The sequence below is a fragment of the Podarcis raffonei genome, chromosome 9 (assembly GCF_027172205.1).
Source record: "Podarcis raffonei isolate rPodRaf1 chromosome 9, rPodRaf1.pri, whole genome shotgun sequence".
NCBI classification, from domain to species: Eukaryota; Metazoa; Chordata; class Lepidosauria; order Squamata; family Lacertidae; genus Podarcis; species Podarcis raffonei.
The window spans coordinates 23036723-23058174 of NC_070610.1; the positions used below are offsets into that span (position 1 = coordinate 23036723).

Genomic DNA, 21452 nt, shown 5'->3' on the forward strand with positions numbered 1-21452 from the left:
CCAACTACTTCCTCATTCAGCCGCTTAAGGAACTTGGGGTAAGGCTGCCCATCTCCAGAGAAACCAGGCAGGGCATTTCAAAGCTGGGCATGATGTAGGTGCTCCCCTCAGCAGATCTCTCGAGACAAATCAAAGATGGCAGCCAGAGAGGCCTCCAGTGCGGGTTCCACTCATGAACTCGCTTCCTTGCCCTCAGTGAGGGATACAATGCAGATGCTGGTCCAGGAGACCTACCACCTTCCACGTAAAGGACTTCTGGGAAAGGATTTATAATGAATTGAAAAAAGTGTTGAAAAACACATTTACTAAAAAACCAGAAGCCTTTTTACTTGGTATAGTGGGGGGTGAAATCCCCAAAAAGGGTGTTACTTTTTTCCTGTATGCCACAACAGCTGCGAGAATATTATTAGCGAAGAATTGGAAGAAACAAGCTTTACCAACTATCGAAGAATGGCACATGAAGACGATGGACTATATGGAACTTGCCGAACTGACCGGGAGACTCTGAGACCAGAGAGACGAGACGGTGGAAGACTGGAAGAAGTTCAAGGAATATTTGAAAAAATATGTTAATATTTAAACCTTAGTATAGCTTTGGAAGTGGCTATAGGCTGTAGGGTTAGAAGTAGAATATAGGGTATTTTAAAATAGTATTATTTGTAAGTGATAAAATGTGAAGTTATTTTAAGTATAATTTTAAAAAAAGATGGTTAGAATTTATGATACAGTGGTACCTCGGGTTACATACGCTTCAGGTTGCATACGCTTCAGGTTACAGACTCCGCTAACCCAGAAATAGTGCTTCAGGTTAAGAACTTTGTTTCAGGATAAGAATAGAAATCGTGCTCCAGCAGCGCGGCGGCAGCAGGAGGCCCCATTAGCTAAAGTGGTGCTTTAGGTTAAGAACAGTTTCAGATTAAGAACGGACTTCCGGAACGAATTAAGTACTTAACCCGAGGTACCACTGTATATGTAAACTGCTAAAGATGAAGTAAAATGAAAATCAGATAGTTGGGACTTGGGGAAACCAAGTTAACAATGTTTAGAAAAATAAGGATATGACGAATTTGTTTGTATTGTTTGTCTTTTCTGTCTGTGTTTTTTATTTGTGTTATAAAATGAATTAAAAAAAATTGGGGGGGGGGGAGACCTACCACCTTCCTTCTGACCAGGAAGTTGATGTTTGTTCCTTGTTGGACAGCTGAACAACTGCTGCGTTCTCTGCTCCTTTCAGCAGCCACGCTCTTTTAAAATTGCTGTGGTACCCAGAGCACAGCATGAAGTGGGCAAATGGAGAATTCCCTGCGAGCCCAGATAATAGAGCTCGGCTTCCAAGAGCAGTCCCCAGTAAGCAGAGCAATGACTTGGGGTGGAGTGGGCTTGGGACACTGGCCAAACATTGCAATTCTTTAAGCACATGTGAATAATAATAAAACAAATCTCAACAGAACCCCAGCTAAATCACTTGTAACTTCCAGGGTGCGTTAGAACTGTCAGGCAAAAGCAAGTTGCGGTTACCAATCAATTGTAGTAAGTGGTTTGCTGTTTTCAGGGGGGCTTGTACTGCATACTGGTAGAATTTGGAATTAGCACTTGATGATCAGCTTATTCAAGAATGCAAGAAAGCCAGGAATGGCTCCGACGGATAATTTTGTTCAAACTTGGTACCTGTTTCTCTGTTGTGCAGCTCCAGTAATAACTTTCTTTCTGGAGGGGCACTTTCATTGCCAGGATAAGCTCCAGTGTTTACATTGTATTGCACTAATGTAGGACTCTGGAGACAATGTAGTTCCTCATTTCTTCTTCTTCTTTGCTTACATTTTCTTCATTGCCTAAAGGAAATCCTTAAGGAATATGCATACTATTTTTATTTTGAAGATATATCCATTTGTATTTTACTTTTATAGCAGCACTGACTTTTTAATGCTGTAGCTTGTTTTTTCTTACCTCTTCTAAATGTTGGTTTCTGATTGTTTTACACTGGTATGTTCATGTTGCATGCTTTTAAAAGTCTACATATTCTTAGGCAAATAATAATAATAATAATAATTTTTATTTATACCCCGCCCTCCCCAGCCAAGGCCGGGCTCAGAGCGGCTTACAAGCAATAATAAAAACAAAGTGTTCCTGTGTAATAAATCATCCTTTGGCTATCAAGCTGTGTTATATTTTAAAATTTTGTCTTCATTATACCGACTTACACTCTTCTATGAACGCCTTCACTGAATAATGTTTTTGATAAAGCATTCTTACTGCCCATGCTATCTCAGGTTTCTAATTATTTAGTAAAAATTGCACAATGTCACGTTAGTTAACTAAGAGACATCAAAAATAAGCTTTTATCGAGAGGATTTTAATTGCTCAAAATCAGACTAATGGAGTGTGCTTCTGGGAGAGGGTTGCGTTTAAGATGCGGACAATGCTTCAGAGTTTATTTAATGGCAAGGTTTATTTTTGAACAATTAGAAGACAAAACATTTAAAATTTGCAGTTCAAAACATGCACATTCACAAAAGGCCAATGACATGTAACACTGCATAGAACTGAATATATTACTAAAATTTAATAACGTTATAAAACAGTGCATTTGACATCCATTTAAAACGAAACCTGAGAAAAACTACCATAAACACGGAGTCAAAATCTCTTCAGTCATGCAGCTTCACAAATTCCACAGCAGTTTCAGCAGTAATGGTTCAGTGGAGCTGGAAAGTCCGACTTTGCTTTGAATGTAGTCTTTTGATACAGTGCCTTTCAAGACAGCATGGAAATCAAGTTGCAGTAGAAAACTAATATTCATGTATTATGGCTTCAATTGTAGAACGAGAAAAAACACGGAAACATGATTTTACTTTTACACATTCGGGCCACAGTTTCGTAGTTACAAAATATTTGAAGGGATGCAAAAGTCTGTGTTGGAACAACCTATAAAATGCAGGGAGACTTGATTGCCTCTTTTTACCGTTCTCTTACTGTTTGAGTAGTCCAGTTAGTTCAGTGGGTTGTGCACAAATTTGGGAATGCTACCCTTGGTCAACTTGTGTATGATTTTCCGAGTTCACATTCAGTACTAATGGAGTCAAGTTGTTAATTCAGTTGTTGATCCAACACTTGCTTTTGCTTACCAATACACACATGGTTTGATGCATGTTTGAACCGAAGGAAAAAGAAATCATGAGCTTTACAGCACAAACATGCACCAGCTCAGATTCACACTGTGACATTTTAACTCATGCAGACAGATTGATAAAACTTACTAGAACGACACCTGTTTTTTGCACAATACATAAATGGGCAGAAAAAGAGGGGAGCTAAATACATGATCCAAGACTCTAAGCAAACAATTCAAAATTAATTAATTGATGAAAACAGATGTTTCCCCATGTGAGACAGTGCAACAGGAATCTTTCACCATTGCATTTGTTTAAATATTTCCTCTATTTTTATACAACTAGAAAGTTGCTTATAAATTTGTCAAAATTTCTCTGCAAAAATAAATCTAATACTAAGAAAAAACAAGTCCACTTATGGCTTCTCAAAGTGATTCCAATTAGCTGATGTTCTGGTTACTACATTCTCACAAGTAATTAAAATAATACCTATATGTAGGCGTTGATCTCTGAATGGCACCTTTTCATTCAATTAATGATTTTTTTTAAAAAAAAATTAGCGTTAAATTGTTGCACAATACACCTAATACTTACAAAACATACAACTTCCTTTCTGGATTTAATTAACAGAAATGTAAAAGTTTAGAATTTCAAAACAAGTACATTATAGTAAAGTACTGTAACTTGAGTAGAGTAATTGTTTACTAAAACATTTTGCTCACCAACCAGTAGTCCCAAATATATATATATTATAATATATTCCTATATTATAATGTAATAAACCACTTATATAGCCTTTTGTTATGAAATGTGTTTGTTTGCAAATAACATATGTATTGTATCTCCAGACTTTTGTTTAAATTGGGTGTTATGTTCTTTAGGAACTCCAAGTTTTTATTTAGATTTTAATATCTTGGGGGGGGGGAGCAAACTATTAAAGACAGAACAAACACACAATCATCGGGTACTGTGATAATGACTGCTGTTAGAAAAAATGACATCCAGTGTGTGAGGAATAGTATTTTTAAAAAGTTAAATGACATCAGAACAAAGATTAATTCAGAAGGGCAAAAATGAAAAATTAAGATGTGGCGCACTTACTCAGAATAGCCAAGATAAGCTGAATAAGCCTTCATCTTCCTTAGAAAGCTAAACATTTTTTTTTAAATAAAAGACGTAACATAATCACTGAGAGTTTAAAATCCCATGATCAAGAAAATGTGCTAAGAACAGTCTACTTTTAGGCAGCAATGACAGCCAAAATGAATACCTATTGTGTCTATTTTTTTGCAAATAAGGGTGGTCATAGAGTTTCCTGACCTATCGCTAATGTGATACCTATGCCTTCACCTTGATCCAGCAAGGGAGATCTGTTTGAGGTAACTGGATTGCGTGTGTGTTGAAATAGGTATCTGCATGCAGATCATTCTCCTGTGTCATTTGCATGCAAACTGCCATTTCATGCTTCAGGAAGAGGAGGAAGGGGACACACCTGCATCCAGCACCTGCGATTTACATGGTGCATGTCAATTCTGACTGCTTAGCTGGGGTGCGGGAAATGAACGGAGAAGACACTCTTTTCTGATTACTGCTTTCAGATGCCCTAAGAGGCTGCATGAGGCCAGAAGCAAAGAACAGGTTATATGAATGAGCACATCGTTTCTGCTGAATCACGACGGATCGACTTCATTCATTGATTCTAAAAAGAAATATGCACTGCTAGAATTGTACTTAAGTATTCTAAAAAGATTATCATTTTTAATCGTTCACTTGGGAAATCTGTTGAAAGAGACGTCTCACTGAGAAAGGACAAGCCCCCAATTTTTGTGTGTGCTCCAGGTCAAGTGATTTGGCCCTCCTTGTCGATTCATTATCTATGCCTGAAGTAGCTTTTTTGAAGGCAATTTTGGGCTGCGAGATGGGAAACAAGGCTGTTTTCCGCAAGGGTTCGTTTTTCTCTTTTGGACTCTTTTCAGTTTTATTTTCTGTTTAAATATCACTCGTGAAAAAGAACAGTGTCCTTGCCATTATGAATGAGTGCAACTGAGTATCACAAGTATATAAAATGTTCTACGTCATTTAATAAATACAATGTTCCTATAAACTTTGCTTTTCAAAAGTTGGACCATCGCATACAAATATTTCATTTATAAGAATATTTATATTTGTCTTTCTACAGGTAGAACACTTGTACAGTGCACTCAAATCAGAGGTGAAACCTACTATATAAAGTATGTATTTTAAATTAGACATACAGTGGTGCCCCGCAAGACGAATGCCTCGCAAGACGGAAAACTCGCTATACGAAAGAGTTTTCCGTTTTGGAGGTGCTTCGCAAAACGAATCTCCTATGGGCTTGCTTCACAAGACGAAAATGTCTTGCGAGTTCCTGCGGATTTTTTTTTCCTTTCCCCCTTTTTCTAAGCCGCTAAGCCGCTTATCTGCTAAGCCGATAAGCTGCTAAAAGCCGCTAAAAGCGCTAATCCGCTAATTCGTCAATGGGCTTGCTTCGCAAGACGAAAAAACCGCTTACACGAAAAGACTCGCAGAACGGATTCTTTTCGTCTTGCGAGGCACCACTGTACTGAAACGGCTTTTAAATGGCTTCATAGCAGAGCACATGTTAATTTGCAGTATTGTATCAGATTCTGTTTCTCATCCTGATTAGATAAACTTATTTAAAAATACTGAATTACAATATTTTGGGGGGTGAGAAGTTGAAATCTTACATTCCTGATTAGAGTAGGAAAACCTTTTTTGTTAGTTTACTTTCCTTGCTTTCATTAGCAGTTTTACATCTTATACCTTTCAAGATCTACACCTAAAAAAAGAAATATTGGTTAAAATCCTCAAACTTCAGCATAGCCTACTTTAAATCAAATTTGGACTGTACACATATATTTGACAGCAAGACTAAATAACTGTCTCGTAGTGCAAACAGAAAGCAGTGCAATGCTGATGACTCTGGTTCCTCGTTCTTGTGAAAAACCACAGAAATAAATCACTTTGTTTGTAAGCAAGTTGCTCTGGCAACTTAAGTGTAAATTAAAACCAGCATTTTCAAGTACACTACCGCTCCAATCCAGTCAGAGCAAGCATTTGCATGTGTGCATGATACAACATTTGGGTTTGGGTCCTATAAATGCAAAAGCATCTTGGGAAAGAAAACTCACATGGGATTCATGCATGGTGCTCCGGCACTAGGTGTGAACAATGAGCAACATGGCTGGTTCTTTCCTCTCTGTTTGTCAGAAAGGAAACTGGAATCAAGTCACCACCTTTTCCTTTCTGTCTGGCCTTACAGGTAACCAGTGCCATTAAAATGAAAAGTGTGCTATGTTGGGGATGGTGGCAGGGAAACACAACACTTCTGCAAACAGCCCATTTCTGTGTACAGGTTCCCCTGGATCAGGTCCTTAGGTGTATGGAAGGGATATAAGGCAGACCAGCATTTGTCTATAATTTAAAGACACATGCCCCTTACATAGAAAATGGCTGCTGTGTTAAATGTACACATTTCTGTTAAATGAACATGAATGAAAGGCTTGTATAAGGCCAAAGGTGAAAGTGACCGCAGATCTGAAAAATCAATGCAATACAAAGCAAACAGTATCAAGTTCACATTATTGTAAAACTTTTCAAGTACAGAGTTTCAAGCATGCAATTCTTCTATCACACTTGACGTCGCCACCCTTTAAAATTTCTCCGCAAATGATTACTAAGATGAGAAATATGGAAATTCTTTGGCAAACTTTTTAGGCTAGTTTGACACGTGTACCTTTAAATGTCTTGCTTTGAAATCTTACTTCAACACATAAATGAATATTTAAAAATTGTTATTTAGCACTTGTTGAAATCAAAGGCTAGGTACTTTAAATAATTCACCGCTCGCAAACCTTTGCAACGGCGATGGTTGTCAATGTATGCTATGTCGAGTAATCTGGCTGTTCATTATGTCCTGGATATACATATAGGAACGTTACGTATTCAGCATCACTGTAAATAAGTAGTTGGCAAAGGCTGAAAGCTATTTTCAATCTCTGCTTACAAAATCCAAGTAACACTTGTTGAAAAATTTGGAGATGGTGTATTACAGTATAGTTGCACAGTGCTTATGTCTACTCAGTATGTGAACTCAAACTTCAGGGAATAAGAGTAACAACACACATCTTCCTCTAATCTGTTGCTGGACCTTGCTAGCAGACCCAGGAAATATATATTACTTTGCCATACTATGGCAAGTATTAGGGCTCAGTGTCATAGTCCTTCACCACTCATCAGGTCTTTGCTTTGTAGTATCGTAGGCTCTTATTACTTCTGATTGTGAAACAATCCCATTTTCGTCTTGAGAGAAGGCATAACCATCTGCAAATATAAAGGCAAACTGGAATGAGGAACAAGGACTACAGTTCTAATTCGGATGAAATGTTTTCAAAAAGAATCACTCAGTTTAAATACTAACGTGCTAAGAAGCCTATTGCTGAGCACAGCGCTGACATATTACAGAGAAGCCCTGTTCTGGGTTTGTCAATTGTGAGGGAGCTTTTTACCATGTTCAGTCATTCTTAGAAGCCCCCTTCGGACTCTTCAGGAAAGTTTGGGAAAGGAATGAGTTTAGATGCTGTGCGCAGGGATGTTGGAAGAGGGAACCAGCAGTTCCTGCTCTACTGACTGAGCTGACAAATTTGTGCCTTCTTGCATTTGGCTGAACACCAAGAAGGCTACAGTCATTGATGGATATGATTAATGGTATATCCAGTGCTCCTCCCCCCCCCCCAGAAATAGAGGTGAAGGAATTCTTCTTTTAGGGGGGAGCCAAGGTTGTTGAGAGGGACATGGGTGGCGCTGTGGGTTAAACTACAGAGCCTAGGACTTGCCGATCAGAAGGTCGGCGATTCGAATCCCCGCAACAAGGTGAGCTCCCATTGCTCGGTCCCTGCTCCTGCCAACCTAGCAGTTCGAAAGCACATCAAAGTGCAAGTAGATAAATAGGTACCGCTCCAGCAGGAAGGTAAACGGTGTTTCCGTGCGCTGCTCTGGTTCACCAGAAGCGGCTTACTCATGCTGGCCACATGACCTGGAAACTGTCTGCAGACAAACACCGGCTCCCTCGGCCCATAGAGCGAGAGGAGCACCGCAACCCCAGAATCGGTCACGACTGGACCTAATGGTCAGGGGTCCCTTTACCTTTAAGGCTGTTGAGGTGTTTTTGGGTGGAGACCGTCCCACAACCTCTGACACAAAGCCACAAGCAACATGCAGCCCACACACAGCTCTGGGCTGCTGGTATGCTACAAAGAGGTGCTGGAACGCACCGAAGAGGTGGTGGAACTCAGTTCTGGCTGAAAAAAGGCCTGTGTATATAGCATTGGTGTTGTTTTTATTTAGCTTTTAATTGATTTTACTTGCTTACATTTTAGCTTGTTAAGTTGCTTCGAGACTTTTTTTTTTTACATAAAACAACTAAAAACGCAATAAAGAAATAAAACAAAAACAAAATGAATAGAACTATTTGGTGCAATACTACACATATCTATTAAAATTCATCAGAGTGCAACAGTGCTTATTTTTGGGAACCTAAAATAACTGATATATGTTCTCTATTCTAAAGTAATGTTGCAAGAAAGAATTCAAATTCCATTACTCATTTAAAATTATCAGTTGGAGCCACATGGGACTCTCTGAATGGGGTGTGGGGCATGTAGTGGGAGTGGAGAAATGGGACAATTCAGAGCAGCCACCTTGTGCCAGGAGACCTGCCTTTCCACTGTGCAAGGCATTCTTGCATTCAACCTTATGGTTCCAATTATGGTCCTTTCTTGCTTTCCTATTTACTCTCTTTCATGTGATTAAATCTTGAGCAAGGGGAGCCAAGCACACAGGATCTATTATTAATAGCCTTCTAAAACCCATCTTGGCATATTTTTTTGGAAACACTTGTATCCCTCTTTTTCATTTTGAAGTCTTCAAAGCATCTTCAAAGAACCAATAAGATAACAATAATAAACCAACGTTAAAAATCATGGTGCGTGTGACTAAAGCTATGCAATAAGAAATGTAATTTAATGGGGCCAAATATAAATATGAAAGCAGAACCAAACATATTCATGCTCTGTGATTCTGTTATTTCTGTCTTTTGGATTTGTACTTATTCTTGTCAAATCTTGAATACTTACGAAGCAAGTTTTGTTGCAGAGACTCAGAGCGGTACAAGTTGACATGGTTTTTCTTGAAGACATTTTTCAGTAGCTGAGCTGTTTCAGTTAAGCTAAAAAATAAAATAAAATGTCAACACACTAATATCTGAAATAATGACCCAGTGCTGTGAAACAATATTCAGTGTTCAGCAGGGGCTATCAAGCAGGGTGTGGCAAGTTAACTAAAAGCACAATCCTAAGAATTACCGTATTTTTCGCACCATAGGGCGCACCCAGTTTTTAGGGGGGGGGAATCAAGAAAAAAAATCCCCCCCCAGCCCCAAAGAGCAGCATACAGGCTGCGCACAACCTCTCCCTGCTGGAGGGGTTGCGCGCGGCTATGGAGCAAGCCAAGGCAGCAAGCGGGATGGATCCCGCTCGCTGTTTTGGCTTCCCCTTTAGCCCCGTGCAGCCTCTCCCTCCCGGGAGAGGCTGCGTGGGGCTAAAGAATCCATAGCCCCGTGCAGCCTCTCCTTGCTGGGAGACGCTGCACAGGGCTTTCCTGGCAGGTGGGGGGATTCACCCACCTCCCGCAAAACCGGCAGAAGCCGTGCAACTCCTTTAAAGAGATCGTGGCTTCTCCTGGCTTTTCTGGGAGGTGGGAGAAGGGACTGATGCGGCCAGTCAGTCCCTTCTCCCTCCTGTGGAAAAGCCCGCAAGAGTGCACGGAGCTTGTGTGCAGCTCTTGGGGGCTTTTCCCGCCTGCCTCCCCCCTGCATTCGCTCCATAGGACGCACACACATTTCCCTTGCTTTTTAGGAGGGGAAAAGTGTGTCCTATGGTGCGAAAAATACGGTAAGTCCAACTGAGTTCACTGAATCCTACTCTCAGATTAGTGGATATAACCACTTTTGTCTAGGGTTGCAGCCCTATACCTACTTTTCTGGGAGTAAGTCTCACAGAGCTCAGTGGGACTTTCTTCTGAATATGCATGAATATGCCTGAACTGTAAAATAGATTTAAATTCCTACTTATGGGAGAACCTAAGGCACAGCAATGAATGCAGAGAACCATCAGACATGCTAGTAACCTCTGCTTTTCGAATGGGATCTCCACAGTGACATTTATGACTTGAATGCTTCACAATTAAGAAACAGCAGAGTATCTTAAAGGAAACAATGAAAGTCAAGATTTTGCTGGCAAGTGTGGATCAGCCCTAAGGTATTGCAATGCTTCATAACAACATTACAATGGGGTTCCACTTGTGCAATGATGTGGATTATTTACAGGTATTATTGTACCTTTTCCCATGAACAACTGCTCCTGGATCTTGAGATTTTGCTTCCAACTCCTGAACTTCATCTACCAGTGTTTTAAATGCTGCTCTTTTCACTCTGCAATGAAAAATGCTTTTGGGTAACTCATACTGAAGCTGAAATTTGAGAGAAACTAAAACAGAAATCTCCAGTATAAAAATCTATTTTATACACCAGTATAAAGTTAAGCTTCAAAGTAATGCTACATAAGAATGCACATACATGTTACACTTCAGTAACTTACACAGAGGACAGACTGTAAATAAATTTTTAGAATTAACAGTTGGAGAAAGGTTATAAAAATAAGCATTCAATTCATAGGTGTATACTTCAGAAACCATGTCTGCTTTGTTTTAGCATTTTATATTAACTATGAGATTATAATTTATATGAAAAACAATTAAAGAATTAATATCTGCACAAATTTGCATTAATAGTCTATAAACCTTCTATAAAGGTGAATCATAATTTAGTAGGAAAAGGCTGCAATCCTATACCCATTTACATGGGAATGAAGACACTGATGTTAAAGGGTCTTACTTCTGAGTAGACATGTACAGGATTGAGCTGTCGGGCTACAATCCTATCCTCACTTACTTGACAGTAAGCCCCATGGACAGGATAGCATTCTAAATACAACTTTGGGTTACTAAGACATGGATGCGTTAATTTCTTAAAAAATAATAATAAAGAGTTTTATACTTACACTTTATATGCTACATCGAAGATCAAAGCTGTCAGTGGAATGCTTAGTAAGCCCATCCAGAAAACACCAGAACTGAACATCATAACTGCCTACATGGATTTAAACAACGGCGTCATTTATAGAAAAGAAATACAAAACTTTTCAGATGAAGCTAGGTAATATGGTGGGAAAAAATAGTAACCTATTGAAAAATTCAGCCACTGGGAATGTGTTCAGTAAGGGGTGTCAATGAGGGAATGTTGGTATTCCTTATAGACTTATGTTGAAAAAGCATTGCCAGCAGCTGTCTATTACCATTCATCCCCCAATGCACACAAAAACCGGAGAAACTGGTTTGAGATTTTTCCTTACAATCAAACCACATATAAATTTTATGAAATAAGCAAATAATAAATAAAGGCACTACCGGTTTTGGGTTGACTGGCACTTATCAATTTATATTTCACAATCCCTTCTTTACCTTCAGCTGTAGGAAAAGGCCAATTAAAGAGCGATGTCCTCATTTCAAGGGAAATGTTTTACAAAAATCTCTTTCCCAGAAACTTTGAGAATTCAAGGGGTCTTGGGGCCAGTGATCAGAACTGCTAACCCTATTAATTGTCACTAGGGTGGAAAACAGGTACCTGTAGTCACTTGCAATTTGGCTGCGTTTGAAACAGATATATAAATCGCTTAACCTACAGTTCCAAACACAGGAGAATGACAATCGAGAGATATGTGCATAAGAAATTCATATTAAACACTTTTGCAGGCAATAGTGGAAGCATCTTCCATGCGCTGAGCATTTGGATATAAAGTAATGTTTATTTATTAGACCTATCGCTCAGAGCCTTGTTCCTAGCGCTCAGGGAAAATACCAATATGCTGATTATTTTACTCAAATGCCATCTGATATAAAGAGCAGCTTATGATTCTTTCAGGGGGGAGGCTATTAGGCAATTAACCCCCACCCTCCGCCAAAAAAAGGCCAAGTTTGTATGTAATGCTTTAACAAGCACCTATGTGCAAGGAAGATTGTAGCATTAAGACAATAATATATAAAAGTAAAGCAGGATTAATTTAATGTCACAAGTGCTAAAGTGAAAATTTAAATAAAGCAATTTCGAAAACTGTTTCAATACTAAAAATCAGTTTTAAGGAAAAGTGGATTTACAAGCAAGATAAAGATCATAATTTAACTTATAAACAATGTTATAATGGAAAACGTGACTTTTGTCATAGCCAATTCTTAAAGCCACCACTCCCAAGCAAACACTGTGAGGTAAAAGTTTTATAGATTGCAATTAATAAACAGTAAGTCCTGAATAAGAAAAAGGGAGGCAAAAATGGATCTAGATGTGATTTAAACAACATACTTTTATTTTTAAATTAATGACTTTTTAAGATTAGGGTGACAGAGCAAAGAGCTATCGTTCTGTAAGCCACCCGCTATTAAACGTTCCTTGGTGAAACAGCAGAAGTGATAATGTAGGTCTTAGGATGTTAATTCTTACCATTGTAATGCTAACTATGAAAGAAGGAACAAACTGGCGCCTACCATTCAGTCAATCCAGCCTTTGGCTTTACAAACGAAGAACATGAATTGAAGGGGGAAAAAGTTTTTCTGCGTCATATTTGAAAGCCTGTCACATTTTTTTCTTTTGCAGAGTTAATCCAAAACTAAAAGATTTAAAGCCGACATTCGCATTAAAGACAGAAGGCCTCTTTGTATATTTGGATGAAGAGGGAGAAAAAATAAAATCCCACCGAGGTATTTCCTTCCTTTCTGTAGAAAAAAGCTCCCTCCTTGATCAGTAGAAGCATTTTTGTCTCAAACCTTTCACATCTCTCTGCACATAGGCAGGTCAGCTGGGAAATGGCAAACTGATCCATTTTAGACAATGGCGCTAACAGGGGCAGCCTGTTCTGAGGACGGATTCTGTTTTCTTCAGTTGATGGTTTACAAATTTATACTAATGTATGAGAGTCGTGGTTTATGCCAAGTCTCTTCTGGTTCTAACCCTTCCCTCTTGGTCTTATGAAACCAAATGGAATCTGATGCAAACTTGGCTCCCAGGGATATATAGCCAACAATTTTAAATGCAAATTACAATTAACTGGTGTTATTGGTCACACACAAAAAAACAAAAGACTTGTCAATGCTTTTAGAACTTGTGAAAACCTGATACCTCAAAGCCAAAATGTCCAAAGTCTACTTTTTCTGAAGAGATAATAGGTTGCACGTCATTAATCTCAGACCAATCAATTCTCAAACAAAAATAAAAGTATGGTTTTACATAGAGATTCAGAAATTAGTTAAAAGGTGAACATTACCTCCCCAGACATATCAGGGGCCATAGGAATTAGAGGCCACAAGGAAGAGTAGATTCCGAAAAATACTACCCACAGTGCAATGCTGCCCCATATTGCTATGTGGCTGAACTGGAAAAGAAAGAATAAAAATCAAACAGTCAAACCGGCAAAATAGGTCAATAGGAGAAAATATGTTTCCTTTATGGTTAGAGCCAGACTAAGGCTGCATTCTATTTAAGCCCCATTGAAATCAATAGGAATTACTTCTGGGTAGACAGGATTATAGTTCTATCCCATTCCCTCTTTTCCTTGGTTTACTGCTATCAGAATTTGCAGATTAGCATGCCTATTTTGTCTATTAATATTGCCGATTTCTATGCAGGTGTTCTTTGAATAAACCCAACCCAGTTAACCCCTCGTCAACCTATATAGGTCAGTACTCTGTTACATAAATTACAGTAAATTTACACTTATCGCTTTATTATATATTGTAACATGTGCTATTTTAAACATAATTTCTTACCAAAGTCCAATATGAAGTCTCTAATCCAGCTTTTAAACACACAGTTATTACTACAAACTAAAGAGAGAGAGAAAAATTAGCTACTTTTCCTTAACCAACGTAACAGTGCTTCAACTCCAAGTGAAGTATTACGTTTTAAAACTTGCTTTTGGAATGGCATGCAAAAGGTGAACAGGTTAAATCTGTCTTAAGAGGTATGGATGACTCTCCATACCAAGATGTAGCACATGTAGCCAAGATGTAGCACATTGAACCTGACGGGTTGCTGAAGGGAGGCTACACAGGCTTCTTATGAGAAGTTGTTTTACACCCTGCTCTGATTGCCCAGGGTGCACAAATTTAAGTTTTCTGATTTTATAGTTCATTTTAATCAATTTTATGTATTGAATCTGAGTGGGGTTTTTTTTGTTAACTTTATTGTACACTGCATAGAGACTGTGCTTATACCTTGTTAAATGGTATATAAATTGGTTAAATCAATCCATCATTCAACCAACCAACCAACCAACCAACCAACCAACCCACCCACAGGCTAAAATAATAATATTAAGATTGGAATAAAGAATCACCCAGTATCAAATTTCTAGCATACTCTTCTGCCTAGGACACAAGTTACATTCACATTAGCAATACTTACGGTATATACTGTGTTTCCCAAAAGCAAATAGTCTGAAGTTTTACCACTGGCAAATACAGTATCTGTAAGATAACAACATCGGAAATATTAAAATGGGGGTTATTTATAGAAATGATTCTATAATATAAATTTCTGCTTAAATTGCCAAAGAACTGTTTCCCTTGAGTTTCTTTCCATGGACAAAACAATTTTAATTTGAGGCAGAATATGGTCAGTTTGTTGTCCCCATCAAAGAAGACCTAAGTAACTACTGACCGGTCAGCTTGGCATCAATACTATGTAAGGTCCTAGATCAGATAATTAAATGGTTGGTCTATGAGCACTTAGAAAAGGATGCTGTGGGTTTCTCAAAAACAAGTCATGCCTGATGAATCTCATTTCTGTTTTTGTTTTTACTACAAGCTGAGTAAATAAGGGGAATCCTGTGGACTTGGTGTATCTTGATTTCAGTAAGGCTTTTGTATGATATTCTTGCAGAGAAGCTGGTAAAATGTAAGCTGGATGAGGTAACTGTTAGGTGGTTTGACTGACTGAACCCAAAGAGTTCCCATCATCCTGGAAAAAAAGCGGTAGGTCAGATGCCACAAGGTTCTTTCCTGAGTCTGTTGCTGTTCAACATCTTTATAAATGACTTGGACAATGGAACTGAGGCTATGCTCATCCAATCTGCAGATGACACCAAACTCAGAGGGGTAGCCAATGCCACAGAAGACAGAATCTGGATTCAAGATAACCTTGACGGATTGGAGAACTGGGCTCAAACAACCAAAAGCATTTAAGTAGGGACAAATATAAGGTTCTGCACTTAGGCAGGAAGAACCAACTGCATAAATGTAAGGGGGGGACACCTTGTTTGCCAGTAGCATATGTGAAAAGGTTCTAGGGGTCTTTGTAGAATACAAGCTTAACCCAAGTCAGTAGTGTGATGCAGCCATAAAAAAAGCTAATGTTATTCTAGGCTGCATCAATGGAAGTACAGCGTCCAGATAAAAGGAAGTAATAGTACTGCTCTTTTCTGCCTTGGTCAAACCACACTTGGAGTACTGTGTCCAGTTCTGGGTGCCACAATTTAAGAAGGATATTGACAAGTTGGAGGAGGGCGACCAAGATGACCAAGGGTCTGGAAACCAAGCCTTATGAGGAATGGTTTAAGGAGATGGCGACGTTTAGCCTGGAAAAGAGGAGACTGAGAGGAAATATTACAGCCATCTTCAAATATCTAAGGGGCTATCATGTGGAAGAGGGACGCGGGTGGCACTGTGGGTTAAACCACAGAGCCTAGGACTTGCCGATGTGAAGGTTGGCGGTTTGAATCCCTGCGACGGGGTGAGCTCCCATTGCTCGGTCCCTGCTCCTGCCCACCTAGCAGTTCGAAAGCACGTCAAAGTGCAAGCAGATAAATAGGTACCGCTCCAGCGGGAAGGTAAACGGTATTTCCGTGCTCTGCTCTGGTTTGCCAGAAGCGGCTTTGTCATGCTGGCCACATGACCCGGAAGCTGTACACCGGTTCCCTCGGCCAAAAAACCGAGAGGAGCGCCGCAACCCCAGAGTCGGTCACGACTGGACCTAATGGTCAGGGGTCCCTTTACCTTTATATGTGGAAGATAGAGCAAGCTTGTTTTCTTCTGATCTGGAGGCTAGGACCCGAACCAATGGTTTAGAGTTACAATAAAGGAGATTTTGACAAAATATCAGGAAAAACTTTCTGATGGTGAGAGCAGTTCAGCAGTAGAAGGGGCTCCCTCAGAAGGTGCTGGACTCTTTTTCATTGGAGGTTTTTAAGCAGAGGTTGAATCTGTCATGTATGATCTAGCTGAGTTTCCGGAATTGCAGGGGGCTGGACTATATTACCCTTGGGGTATCTTTCAACTCAAGAATCTGATGATTCTATGAAGTGCCTTGTAGAAATGGTGAAGTTCATTGGGCAAAAATGTGTGGGTCACTGCACTTCTCCTGTTAGACTCTATGGCTGTGTTTGGTGGTAATAATAAAATATGGTTTATCATTATTGGAATAAGTCTTAGGTGGCTGTGCAGATGATATTGAAAGCTTTCACTTCCATTTTTTAACTAACTGCAGATTAGTGTTATGTACAAACCAGAACAAACGGTGGTTAACCTTAACTATGTTTTCCAGGGAATAAAACATTCAAACCATAGTGTATGGTTTGTTTCAATAAGTTTATAGCTTGTTTCAACACACCACAGTTAAGATTAACCACAGTTTAGGATTCAACATTAAACTGTAGCAAAATCTTCCTATCTCCTCCTTGAAGCTGTGCTAGAAAACAGAGGAGAGGGGAGCATGTGAACCCAAGGCTCATTCCTGTAACAATAAACCAGTTTATCGTTATTTCCAAAGACATCTTATGGCTTAGATCCAAGAGTTCTTTTCCTCTGACAGGAGACCATTTCTGCTGGAAGAAGTTAATTCCATTCACTGAAGAAAACAATTGCATCAAACTCAATGGTTTTTATTCTGCCAGAATAATTTCTTTTAATTTACCAACCACTAGTCTGAAATAAAGCTGAGGTTTTTGGTTTATAACCTATTGATCTACTTGGTTTATCTCCTTTGGCTTATAACTAATTCAAACTTGGGAAGATACATACTTGTATTTGGAAACACACTTCCAAATTAACCTCTACAAGTTGAATAAACTCCTAGTTCTCCAGCAACACAGTTTGGAAAAAGACCCTCTATGCAGCTTGAAAGAAGACATCCGAAAAGAACTTCTATCGATATGTATTAAAATAAGACTAGTGTAACATTGTTGCATTATTACATAACAATTATACCCCAAATCACATGACACTAGCAATTTAAAAAGATGTTTTAGCTCCCCAAACTGAAAAGGGACGGTATTGTATAATGATCAACTGTTAGAAGACCACATTTAAGATCACAATACAGAATTTGCTTTAGTGTAACCCTGGATATTGCCATTTTAAATACATACAGTATTTTCAAATTCTGTATTTCATTTACTTACCATACTGGATGGCTTTTAGTGGAAACCAAAACAGAATTACTGAGTGGAAGAGGCCATTTAAACAATGAACCCAGAAAACCTAAGGGAAAACAAACATTCCTGAGAACCATTTGAGGTAAAACTAACTGTGTGAACTCTGACCTTCTTTTTATCTTTTAGTTAGATTCAGAAAATGTGTTTTTCAAACCGCTAAGAACTAATATAACTGATGCATTTTCTGCCTCACAGCCCTTCATGGGTCATTTATTTATGTTTATGTTTCTCGAAAGATGTTCACTATCTTTCACTTTTAATTTTTTAGTTTTTAAAGAAATGAATGCCTTCTATAGAAAAAGCAAAGCCAAATTGTAAAACCATCTTTGTTCTACTAACTGATTATGCACTAAATTAGCATTAAGCATTAAGTGTTTGTGGTTTTATTCTATATCCTAATCAGTATAACATGAGGACAGATGATAAAACAACAATTTCAAAATATAGAGTGAAAAGAAAAAAGAGAGAAACGAATTAGTTGTTGGCACACACAAACACACAGACGTTTTCTTCATTACACATTTTTTTCTATAATTGTTTCTTTTTACTATATGTGTGTTAGAAACACCTGCTAAAATGTGTCAAGTCTAGTCAAATGCAGAAACCCAGCGTTTTGTACATTATATAAAAACAAAGTAAGAAGAGAGCTTTTGGTAAATTCTTTCATATAATAGATACCCATGTTTTATAATCAGATATACTTTCCCAAAACATAATCTTTATTGTGTTGAACAGAAGGGCATTAATAGTTTTAAGTTGCTCAAACAACAGAAATTGAGTTGCCTGCCTCAAAAAATGTTCCACTATGTCTCCAACTTCTTTGTTACTTTCCCCAAGTAGGTAAGGTTGTATGATCCAATTTACGCCACAATACTTTAGCACATTTGAACTTGTGTTGTTCATTAACCTTTCTCTCTCCTCCTTGCTATGCCATTGCCACAAGTTTTATTTGACAGAAGGCACAGGTGGATGCAAGAAAATTAGGCCTACTTTTCCATTTTCCTGACCAGTACTTATTGTTACATGCTAATCCTTTAACCTCCGTAGTGGCTCCACAAACTCTGACCCTTTTTAACATAACAAACCCACGCAACAAATGATTCCAGATCCTCTGCACATCAAGCCTGAATCAACCATTCTGTCTCCGCAGGTAGCTTGTAAGCGTTTATTCAGAAAACTTACTCAAAATAAACCCAGCAAAATCAAAAGCTTTCTAAAACTAACAAAGAATTAAAACCGTCACAACGGAGAGACTCGCACAACTAAAAAGAATCTTCAAATATTCTGCAAAAACACTGTTTATCATATGAATATGAGAACCTAATCCGAATTTGCTAAAAGTTTGGAAAAGTTTATTTAGCTTTCACATTATTTGTTGCACTACTTGGGGCATGTTTAGTCTATATGGTTATTCTCCCATCATAAGTACTAACCAGGCCTGACTATGAGCAACTGACTATTGACCAACAACAAAATAAATGCAAAGAACAAAAACATACTCTATTAATAAAAAACCGAATTTGCCTTTTTTGTTTTTGTTTTATGCTCCGTACTGCTTGTGTAAGTCACTTTGACATACTTTGTAAAAAGCAATTTAAAAAAGCTTTAAAATATGGAAGTTTAGGCCGCCTGGATACTGTTAGCCCAAAGGTGGAAAGAGGAAGCAGTCCCGACCAAAGAAGATTGGCAAACCAAGTTAATGGACTATGCTGAAATGGCTAAATTAACTGGAAAGCTCAGAAATGAAGACGTCAAGAAATTGAAAAAAGAATGGGAAATGTTTATTATGTACTTACAAAAGTACTGTAAAGAGGCTAATACATTGGCAGGATTTTAAGAACACTTGTAATTTTAGAAATAATGTAAGAAATTTGAGGTAGAATTTGGAGTAGAAATGATATGCAGTTGAAAAAGAAAATTAAGGAACCGGGGGTGGGGGTGGGGAGATGAGATTCAGAGAATCCCATTTTATGGATTGGATATTGCTTCTATCTATAGTTTTCTTTGTTGTTGTGTTTGTTTTTTTATTTTTGTTGAAAAAATAAATTAAAAATATTTAAAATAAAATATGGAAGTTTAAAATTCAAACATTTAAAATCCAAAATACCATAGAATAAATGGGAATAAAACACAAAAAAGATTAAAATAGGGTATCAAACATTTTAAAGAAAAAATCCAATACCACGAATGACAAATATGAAAACATGTGCCATTTTCATTTTAAATATGGTATTCAATACTGTCCTCCCCACTGACAGACAGAATCCATCCGGCAGCAGAAGAAAGGAATTCGAGGTCTATTTCACCCATGCTTGTAGTCAAGTTGCAGCCTTACCTGGCCTCCAGGACACTGCATAGTCTAGTGTCCATGTGGCTGCAAACAGCCCTGGCACAACATTCATGTATGCTACCAGGTCCAGAGTTAAGGTGTGTTTGAGGCTTGCTGGGTCTCTACTATTTATGCAGTCGTTAAGATGGAGGGGAAAATTAGTGCAACATAGCAATTTGTGGATTGCATTTTTGTGACATTAGATTCAATTATTTTACAGCCTGGTGGTGATGTAAAATAGTTTCATTATTAATCATATATTTAATCCTTTTTAATCATGCAGAACTGAAACAGGATGTACATTCATATGATGCTATTCTAAAGATAACTAAACTATTTTCTACCTTAGAGTTGAAATCCAGGGCATTTTGAGAAGTCTTGTATAATTCGGGGTATTTTAGCATATTTTCTTTTCGACAGGATCTCTCAAATATTCCAAGAGTCAGTGGGGGCATGGCTGTAAACATCTAACATATAAACAAAACACACCATGGGATCAATTTGTTAAGAAATCAGTGTATTTTAACAGTAATTAAAATGTCAGACTAAATAGGGTACAATATCTTACCACATTGTAAAGTCCTATGCACCATCTTTCAAACAGTATTTGTCCAGAAAATCCATTAACAAATGCAAACCATATCTGAGGAAGAGATTTTTGAAGCTCGTCAGTCTTATTTGGACACATTTGGTGTTAACTCTTAAAATGTGTTGTTAAATTTGAGCAAAGTTTCGATTTCAGCAAGAAAAACCGGGGGGGGGGGGGGAAATAACACTTTAGTATTTAATTAGACCATACAATAAAACACAATTGAGGAGTCAATTCTATATCCATTTAAACTAATTTTTTAATGTGTAACAAACCACACTCACTTTAAATGAAAAAGCACTAAAATCCTTACAAATTTAAAATATAACAATAGTAATGGCTCACAAAAAGACAATTCCACTCAGAAGTATACCTTACCATTGTCCATTTTTTTCTCTTTTGAATTCAAAATATATTATATTGATTTAAAATATTTCACAGTACAAATATTGATATATGTTTAAAAAGAGCAAGTTAGTAAAATGAAATTAGCAATCAATGTGACACAGACTTAGCCGTGGTCTATGTTTTGTTTAACATCACAATTGTATGCATTGTTATAAATTCCCAGTTTATAAGGATGTGACTGGTTTCTGTGAACAATTTGGTCTTTTAATGCACAATATTTTGAGGGGCCACAAGGGAACCTGGTTCTAATTTTATTTTTAAAATAGTACATTTCTGATCCTCATGGATGCTGAACAGACACGTAGGAATTCAAATTGCTAAAGGATTAACAAAATGTAAGGATTACTTGATTTAAATAGGCAAGGGCCTATTAAAGTTTT

General features: G+C 38.0%; 1 protein-coding gene across 3 annotated transcripts in view; it reads right to left on the reverse strand.

The window, feature by feature from the left end:
* Positions 1 to 6717: 6717 nt before the first annotated feature.
* ATP8A1 (ATPase phospholipid transporting 8A1) overlaps positions 6718 to 21452 on the reverse strand; it is a 71780-nt gene continuing 57045 nt past the window's right edge. For all 3 annotated transcript variants that reach the window (XM_053402833.1, XM_053402832.1, XM_053402831.1), the window contains 10 exons: positions 20644 to 20718; positions 20420 to 20542; positions 17714 to 17792; positions 14722 to 14783; positions 14085 to 14141; positions 13583 to 13690; positions 11270 to 11358; positions 10549 to 10641; positions 9287 to 9378; positions 6718 to 7475 (listed from right to left, as the gene is read on the reverse strand). In XM_053402833.1, coding sequence (XP_053258808.1) covers positions 7378 to 7475; positions 9287 to 9378; positions 10549 to 10641; positions 11270 to 11358; positions 13583 to 13690; positions 14085 to 14141; positions 14722 to 14783; positions 17714 to 17792; positions 20420 to 20542; positions 20644 to 20718 — 876 coding nt within the window. In that variant the 3' untranslated portion in view covers positions 6718 to 7377. The remainder of the gene's footprint in view (positions 7476 to 9286; positions 9379 to 10548; positions 10642 to 11269; positions 11359 to 13582; positions 13691 to 14084; positions 14142 to 14721; positions 14784 to 17713; positions 17793 to 20419; positions 20543 to 20643; positions 20719 to 21452) is intronic.